The sequence below is a fragment of the Palaemon carinicauda genome, chromosome 4 (assembly GCF_036898095.1).
Source record: "Palaemon carinicauda isolate YSFRI2023 chromosome 4, ASM3689809v2, whole genome shotgun sequence".
In the NCBI taxonomy this organism is placed as follows: Eukaryota; Metazoa; Arthropoda; class Malacostraca; order Decapoda; family Palaemonidae; genus Palaemon; species Palaemon carinicauda.
This window is the reverse complement of record NC_090728.1, coordinates 75,924,346-75,933,333: the sequence shown is the minus strand read 5'-3', so window position 1 is coordinate 75,933,333 and position 8,988 is coordinate 75,924,346. Positions and strand designations below refer to the sequence as shown.

General features: G+C 38.6%; 1 protein-coding gene across 1 annotated transcript; it reads right to left on the bottom strand.

Moving 5' to 3' along the window:
- Positions 1-6,372: 6,372 nt before the first annotated feature.
- On the bottom strand, positions 6,373-8,040 carry LOC137639511 (uncharacterized). The gene is made up of 2 exons (XM_068371779.1): positions 7,161-8,040; positions 6,373-6,824 (listed from the first exon to the last, which is right to left on the bottom strand). Exons 1-2 carry the CDS (start codon positions 8,038-8,040, stop codon positions 6,373-6,375), a joined length of 1,332 nt encoding a protein of 443 aa, XP_068227880.1.
- Positions 8,041-8,988: the final 948 nt, after the last annotated feature.

The window sequence follows — 8,988 nt, the reverse complement described above, 5'->3', positions numbered from 1 at the left end:
AGGGTTGTAGATTAGCTAATAATAATAATAATAATAATAATAATAATAATAATGATGATGATATTCAGTTGATGAACAACATTTTCACAAAGAAATCACATTTTTGAATAGTGGCTCGTTTCAGATGATATTAAATTCAACTCTTAGTTCTATGCTTTCTGGACTCTTCTAGATTTCCTACTTCTAATTTGGTTTTTCCCTCACCGCGAAGAAAATACAACACATTAGATTTTAATACACCATAGTAGAGTCATTAATAATCACCGTTCATTTACGTATTTAATACATATTTATATATAACTTTGAATGATTACATAATGATAACTTATAATGATAATAATAATAAGAATAAATATAAAACTACTATTACAACTCATATCGCAGTAATTAGCTTAAGCTCCTAAGGCATATTACTTCATAATCCTCACCTCGAGAGATTCTTTCTAACATACACAAACACACACATAAAGTCTCCCACCATCACAAATCCGCTGATCACATGGCCTTATGCATGTCTGGGGTTAAGCCATTTCATCACCATGATGTAATAGCCAAGCCCCAGACATGAATAAGGACATGTCTGAGGCCTTTATCCTGCAGTGTACTAGAAACGGCAGCATTGGTTGTTGCTTTAGCTAGATCTCTGTTAAGGTATTCAGCAACCCAAAATCTATATTCAAGCGATTGAATTGATGTAAAGAAAGTAACATCATCTGCATATGCAACGAGTTTGATTTCTAGACAAACCACATATCATGTAGATATAGTATAAAAAGTAATGGGCCTAGAGCACTACCCTAAGGAACACCTGATCTCAATGTTCCCATACTTGTTATGGTGCCCATCAACAACTCTTTACAATCTATTACAATACTTAATAATTTAATAATGATGCAAAGAAAAGACCCACCTTCTCCTGTTTGAGTTTTAAAACAACGGCCTCATGATTAACGCGGTCAAGTGCATATAATCCTGGCTATGATCAAGGGATTTCTGCACAGCATTGTAAGATCACCACATGCTCCAAGGTCTTTGTCAATGCTAAACTTCAAAATAGGGAACATATTATTTCCTCCAGCATACCACTCTAGTTGTATAGCCATAATATGTTAAAGAATTATATGGGAGTTATGGAAATTGGGTGGTAATCAGCAGGCTAGAGCTTCTACAAATATGTTTATCTAATGGAGTAACATTTCCAATTCTATAACAAGAGCAAAAAGAACCTCTTCTTGCTAACGTACAGAAAATAACAGACAGTTTAATGAATAATAAATCAACAGACTTACTAAAATCAAAGGAAGAATACCATTTGAGTCCCTACCTTCATAAATATCAAGATCAATCAAGAGTGGTTTAATTTCACAGGACTCAAAAGGTAAAGAAGTTAGTATAGCCTAGGGAAAACTGGAATGAGAAAGATCGAGTTTCTTATTGCTGTGCTTACTGTCAAACACATAAACCAGAAATGTTGCCTTTTCCTTTGTACAGAGAGTGACAGAGTCATCTGGTTTAAGTCAAGAAAGAACTGTTACGTCAACCCCAAAGAATGCATATTTAAGGGTAGCCCACAACTAATGTTCCTGGGTTGTACCAGAAAGGATTTCTTTTATGGTTAAATTGTATTCCTTTCCAGTTGAAACATCAACTCCCTGAACAAGAGCTTTGAGCTAAGTATAGTTATTCTAGGTCAAATATGATCTGTTACCCTTCCAAAGGTGATAGATCGTCTGCTTCTAGAAATAAGCGTGTCTACAATCATCATTGATCCAGGGTTTTTCTTTTTCTCGGTATGTCATCACACGTGAAGGGATACACTGATCAATTATGTTGACCAGATTATCATTAAAGAGAACAACAGGCTCAACATGGAAGCAATCCATGGACCTAGTAAACAGAACTTATCACTGCACTACTTAACTAAAGGTGAGCAGGGAGTACGCTACATCCCTGTGCCATATATACATACATATATATATATATATATATATATATATATATATATATATATATATATATATATATATATATATATAGATAGATAGATAGATAGATAGATAGATATTATTATATGATATGGCTCCCATGGACTGGGCACTAAAAAAATATTATACTACGGCTCGGTATTGGGAACCAAACATAATATCATACATACTACTACTGGCAAGTTAATCAACCTCTCGAATTCTAAACTCCCGTATTTGCTTTTATATTAAAACTGTTACACTTTAAAACATTAATACCCGAATTCTGAGACCGTTAAATAACTCCCAGACAGCAATATATGAAACACTGAATATCCAAAGGTCTCTTAGGTACACTCAAAACCAAACTGGGTAATTACTCTTAAGTATTATTAAAACGTATTCAACTTACTGTGGTTCTTAACAGGAATAGAGCAGAATCTGGTTCCAAATAATGATGATTGGAATAATACACTCTTTACAAAAATAAATACATTCTATATAAATTAAAACACTTTGAAAAGAATTTACATAACAAAAGTAGGTCACTGGAAAAAAATTAATTCTGAATAAAACTTATAATATGACAAAAATGTTACATTCTGAATAAAACTTATAATATGACAAAAATGTTACATTCTGAAATTATATAATAACTTGACTTGAACTATTATATCTGAATAAACCTTAACCTAAGAAAAGAAATAATGCAATGAAAATAATACAATGTTTAAGTTAGACTCTTGATTTTGCTTTGGGGCACAGAGTCACTTAAGAGAGGACACACTAAAACGCACTGAACATTTTCGATATATACACTGGATTACGTGCTGGAGAGAGAGAGGAAGAGGGGATGGAGGCTATTTTCAGGCTGCAGTTCTAACTCAATCTACGATAACCTAACCTTGGTCACCTTTTATATGATATTTGGCGAATTCCAGAAGGTTCCAACACATTTGGGAAGCGTGACCTCTGCCTAAGGGCATCAGAGTTACCAATTAGATAAAAATGCCAAGAGGCAAGTCAGGGGAGTTTTAGGCAACTCACAGATACATAACAATGCACCCGCGAGACAACTATCCCTGCTAGCTCTGCCTACCTATTGTCCCCGAAATAAAAAAAAGACGACATCCTCATCCCGGCGATGAGGATGTCATCTTCATAATCTTCCAAAGCACGTGTCACTGAACATTCTCTCTCTAACATGACGCACTACATCATGAAATATAAAAGAACATTACCTAAGCCCTTGTTCCTATCTCGCACAAATCCTACAACACTTTCAAATAGACTATGTAAGACTTCATAGCAAACATACGTGAAATAAAAAGTTAATTCTTGAAAAAAACATGTAAATTCACATATATAAACTTGAATAAAAAGTACAATGAAATTCACGACGAAAGTCTTAGGTAATTTACATAAAATACTTAAATCTACATGAGAGGAGCTCATTTTACGGACTGGGTAACATCTCTTCAATGCACAAATGAAAACAATATATGAAATATAAATAAAATAATTGATAAACTACGATATTTACCCTAAACTAGACCAGCTTTGTAAGTATATATATATATATATATATATATATGTGTGTGTGTGTGTGTGTGTGTGTGTGTTTCTGTGTAGGCTATTAGGGTGGATATATATATATATATATATATATATATATATATATATATATATATATATATATATATATATATGACAAATTTTGCACATTTAGACTTGTTTTTCATATACAAATAAGCAATATGTCTGGATTCTCTTACCGACCTCACGATCAGAGTCCCAAGGCAAAACCACTCAAAAACAAAAGCTTCTGGCCGGCCAGGGAATCGAACCCTGGTCCAGGAAGCTGGCAGGACAGTGATGATACCATTTAGCCACAAAAAAGGTATATATATATATATATATATATATATATATATATATATATATACATATGTGTGTGTGTGTGTGTGGCTTTGTGTGTAGGCTATTAGAGGGTGTGTATATATATATATATATATATATATATATATATATATATATATATATATATATATATATATATATATATATATATATATATATATATCCTCAGCCCTTACTAGCCCACTGCAGAACAAAGGCCTCAGACTTGTCCATCCACTTGCGTCTGTCTATGGTCTTTCTATGCCATTCCGCACTCATAACTTTCTTGGTTTGTCAATCCATCATCTTCTCTTTGTTCAACTGCTTCTTTCGTAATCTCTAGTGACCTATTCACATTACAAAACTCATTAGTACTTATTTTATTCAATAACTAGGCTCATCTCAATTACATTACAAAATTCATTGGTAATAATGGGCCTTATAACTACTAATTCATAATGAATACATTGACAAAAGGACACTTACCACCCATACTACTCCCACTCATCTAGGTCAAAATCTGAGAGATAGCCTCTGAGGTTGGTATTTCTGCAGGTGTTCCTTTCGAAGGTGCCTTTCCTGGAGTGAGCGGTTCTGTGGTTTGTTGCGGTTCAGTTGCAGGCTCCCTCCCGTGGACTTGTACTGTATCCACTAGACTTCTTTCCGTTCTCAGGCTGGGGTCTCCAGACGGGAGGGGGCTTCCTTGATTGATGGGAGTCTTACCATTCTCTCACATGGTGAAGATGTAACGGCTTCCTTTATCATGACAGGTGTTTGGACTGAATACTTTAGCTGCAGGAGCCAGGTGACGAGTCGACACAGTGGATTCCTTGCCGTCTTGGTCCGCAATACGAACCCATTGTGGGTTGACATGCAGGAGTCTAACTTCCTCGATCTCAGGTTCATACTTGGATTTCCTAACCATTTTCTTTAGAAGAGGTTGCTCATTTTCTGTCATCCACGATGGAGCCGCCTGCCCGTATGTGGCTTTCCTGGGGTACAGGAACATGCGCTCGTGCGGTGTTTGATTCGTAGCGACGCACAGAAGGGACCTCATGCTGTGTAATGCTTGATCCAGGACAGCCTCCCACATTTCTATAGGGAGGGAGTGAGAAGCGAGAGCTAACCTTACGGTGCGCCACAAAGTTCCATTGGCTCTCTTGATCTGGCCGTTGCCACAGGGGTTATACGCAGACAAGTAGCTTGTAGCCACTCCATGGTCATGAAGGAACTTTTGGTACTCTGAAGACACGAAAGGAGGTCCCCTGTCTGAATGAATCGGGCAGGCCCCAAACTGAAAAGACAGTAGACAAACATTTAATGGTGGTACTCGCTGAGGTGTCGTCTGTTGCAAAGGCGAACGGAAATCTGCTGTACTCGTCGATTATGTTGAGAATGTATCTGTTCTTTGTGGTGGCATCGGACCTTTGAAGTTGATAGCCAAGCGCTCGAATGGCCTGGTAGCTTTTATCAATATTCCTGTTTCTTTGGAGAACTTAGGTTTGATCTTAGCACAGGTTTGACATTTACGTATGACGGTCCGAGCTTCTTCAATGGTAAAGGGTAAGTTTCTCTGTCTTATGATGTGGGTCATCCTTCTGATTCCTAGATGACACAGGTGCTCGCGAAGCTGAGTCAGCTCGTCTCTTTGAGTACAGGTAAGTGAAGCCACACATCCCGAGGCACGAGAGAGAGCGTCTGCTACTTGGTACTTCGATTCAGGTCTGTATGTGATGTCGAAGTTGAAAAAACTGTGTTCCAGCCTCCACCGCATTATTTTTTCATTCTTGATTTTGCCATGGTTCTTGGCGTCACACATGAAACGTACCAACTGCTGATCAGTTATGAGTCTAAATTTACGTCCCAGCAGAAAGTGTCGCCATTTCTTGATGGCTTCTACGATTGCACATGCTTCGCGTTCCACTGCCAATTGTCATTTCTCCAATTCTGAGAGCGAGTGAGAAAAGTAGGCCATCGGTTTTCCTTCTTCTGTCAATGAGGCTGCAATGGCATCAGCAGAGGCATCTGTTTCGACTACAAAGACAGCTTCGTCATCTATAGCAGCTAGTGAAGCTCGAGATATTTCATTCTTCAGTTCTTCGAGTGCTTGTTCAGCGGATTTGGCCATTGGGAAAGTTTTCTCTTCGACTAGAGGTCGAATTTTCTGGGAGAGGTTCAGTACCCACTTCGCATAGTGGGATAAGAGTCCCAACGTTCTTTTGAGACTAGGTGTACTGTCCGGAGGGTTCATCTCCAGCAACGGTCACATTCTCTCTGGGTCAGGTAGGACTTGGTGATCATTCACTACATGGCCCAAAATTGAGATTAATGTTTAAGCATAAACCTTTTCTGGTCATTTATGGTATGTCCATACTTCAATGCAGTTTCTTAGAAGCGTTTCAGATTTATGTCGTGTTCTTCTCGTGTGGGACCGCAGACCGTGATGTCATTTATGTAGGCGAACGTACCTTCTAGTTGTTCCTTAGCACTAATTTCGTCGAGAACTTGCTCATAGCAGGTAGCCCCGTTGGTTACTCCAAAATGCAATCGCGTAAATTCGAACAGCCTTCCTCTCGAACGCCGTGAAGTTCCGATCAGCCATGTTCAATGGTATTTGATGATATGCTGCCTTCAAGTCTATGGAGCTGAAGTAGCGGTAAGTAGACATTTTCTCAATCATCTCAGTGACCACTGGAACAGGATAAGCAATCAGGTTGGTGAATTCGTTTATGGTTTGCGAGTAATCTATGACCAATCTTTTCTTGTCACACTGATCAACGACTACCACTTGAGCACTCCACGAACTGTGACTCAGTGTGATGATGCCCTCCTCTAGCAGCCTTTTTACTTCTTTCTTGATGAACTCGGAATCCTCTTTGGAGTACCTTCTGGATTTCACTTGTATCGGGTGACAGTCGACTGTCAGATTGTCGAAGATGGCTGGCGGTTCAATTTGAGCCGCTATCAGAGCACAAGGTGACTAGATGCTTAGCCCCAAAGGTGGTAGCGTCCCACCAAAGTCTACGTTGACTTGCCTGTGTAATTGTAGGAAGTCATGTCCCAAAACAACTGGAGCCACGCAATCATCCATCAAGTGCAGACAGAACTCAGGGTATACTCGTCCACTTACGGTTAAATCGTAATTGCAACACTTTATAAGTTTTATTGTCTGTTTGGCATTGGCCATGGTTATGCTACAGGCTGAAGAACAAGTCACTGAGTTTATAGCCCTAGCTACTTTGGCATCTATAAAGCTTTTAAATGCTTCAGTGTCAACCAGCCCATCCAGGGTCTCACCTCCATTCAGTTCTACAGGTAGGACAGTTCTGTAAACACTTTGTAGTGCAGGAGAAGCTGCGGCCACAGTGGCCCCTCTCATGGTAGCAGGGGTGGATTGTTTGAGGGTGTCTAGGATTATTCCAGCTACAAGATTAGAGTTAGTTGATTTACCATTAATGTTCCATCGTTTTCTTTGCAACTTGCAGACACGAGCATAATGACCTACCTTCTGACAGTTGGAACACGAGGTTTTCTTGGCTGGGTAGTGGGCTCTGGGATGTAAGGATCCTCTACAAAAGAGGCACCTTTGACCGTAGACGGTGGCAGCACACTCACTTGGATTTGGGGAGTCACTCATTTCGATCAGAAAACTGTTGGGATCCATTTTGGGTTTTGCCTGATCATCTATCAATACTACCATCGTGGTGTTAGTTTCACTTACATAAGACGCTGAGTGCAGTTGAAACATTTCTAGTGCACGGGCTTGTTTCACAGCTGTGGATAAGTCCAAGGATAAGTTCTCTAACAGTCTCTGTCGGATTGCATTAGATGCCATAGCCGTGATGTATGAATCTCTGATGGCCAGTTTTTCAGCCCGAGTGGCTGTACAATCAGTGAAGCTATATTCCGAGGCCAGACCTTTGAGGTTATCCAAAAAAGCGTCAAGAGTCTCGCCACTCTGTTGCTTGTAGGTGGCCAATTTGTATCTGGCAAACACCTCACTTTTCTGTTTCACAAATCTAGCCTTCAACTGGCTTATAGCAGCGGCATATATGGTAGCACTTTTAATGATCTTAAACAGTTTACAAGATACGTGAGCACGAAGCAAGGCCACCTTATCTGGATTTAAGTCCGGGTTGATGGCCACAAAGAATGCCTCAAAGCTATCATGCCACATAATCCATTTGTCCTCCGTATCGGTTGATTCTGGGTCCACGTTGGCTTTATTTAGCTTAAAGTTGTGGCAAGATGTTGGCCAAGCCGGTACAGTGTTAGAGACTCAATGTTGTCAAGCAAGCATGCAAACACCAGCAGTCACAGTTACCAATTCACACCACAGTATTAAGGCTTTAGTAAGGCTCCAAGTTTCTGATGCTTAAGTTAAAATTGGCATGACCATCTGATTAAATACTTTTGTTTTTTAGAGAAAGTGGCATTTTAACTTTTGATAATCTCATTTTGTTTACCAAAAGCTCTCCAACCCATGCTTATTTTCCTTTTAATTTCGGTCTCGTGTCCTGGGGATACACACACTCTATGTCAAAGTACGTACATAAATTAACAATCTTTAGAGGCTTGTCAATAACTCCCTGCATCTTTATGAACATCATCTGATTTTTTACTCATAATATTCATTTTCAGTCCTACATTTCTGCTTTCTCTGTTCAAATCTTCTATTATAATTTGCAATGCCTCCCGTGGTTCACTAAACAGAACGATGTCATCTGCGAATCTTAAGTGGTTATGGGTACCCCATTAATTTTAATTCCTACATTTCCCTAATATAAATGTTTAAAAACTTCTTCTCGCCATGCTGTGAATAATTTAGGAGAGATGCCGTCTCCCTGCCTAACTCCTCCCTTAATGGGATTTTTCTTGCTATCTTTATTTAGTTTTATGATTGCTGTACTTCCTGTACATATATCTTCAAGTGTTCTAACATAAGATTCACACACACACACACACACACATATATATATATATATATATATATATATATATATATATATATATATATATATATATATTTATTATTATATGAGGATGGCTTCCAGGTTTGGCACTAAAAATATATAATACTATGGCTCGTGACCGGGAACAAAACATATGATATCATATATACTAC

What these genes read in the sequence shown, in the direction of transcription:
- LOC137639511 (XM_068371779.1), bottom strand. Translation starts at nt 8,040, where the DNA reads ATGTGGCATGATAGCTTTGAGGCATTCTTTGTGGCCATCAACCCGGAC. An exon ending in ACCTGTAGAACTGAATGGAG is followed by an intron (nt 6,825 to 7,160) that starts GTGAGACCCTGG and finishes GTGCTCTGATAG; the next exon opens with CGGCTCAAATTGAACCGCCA.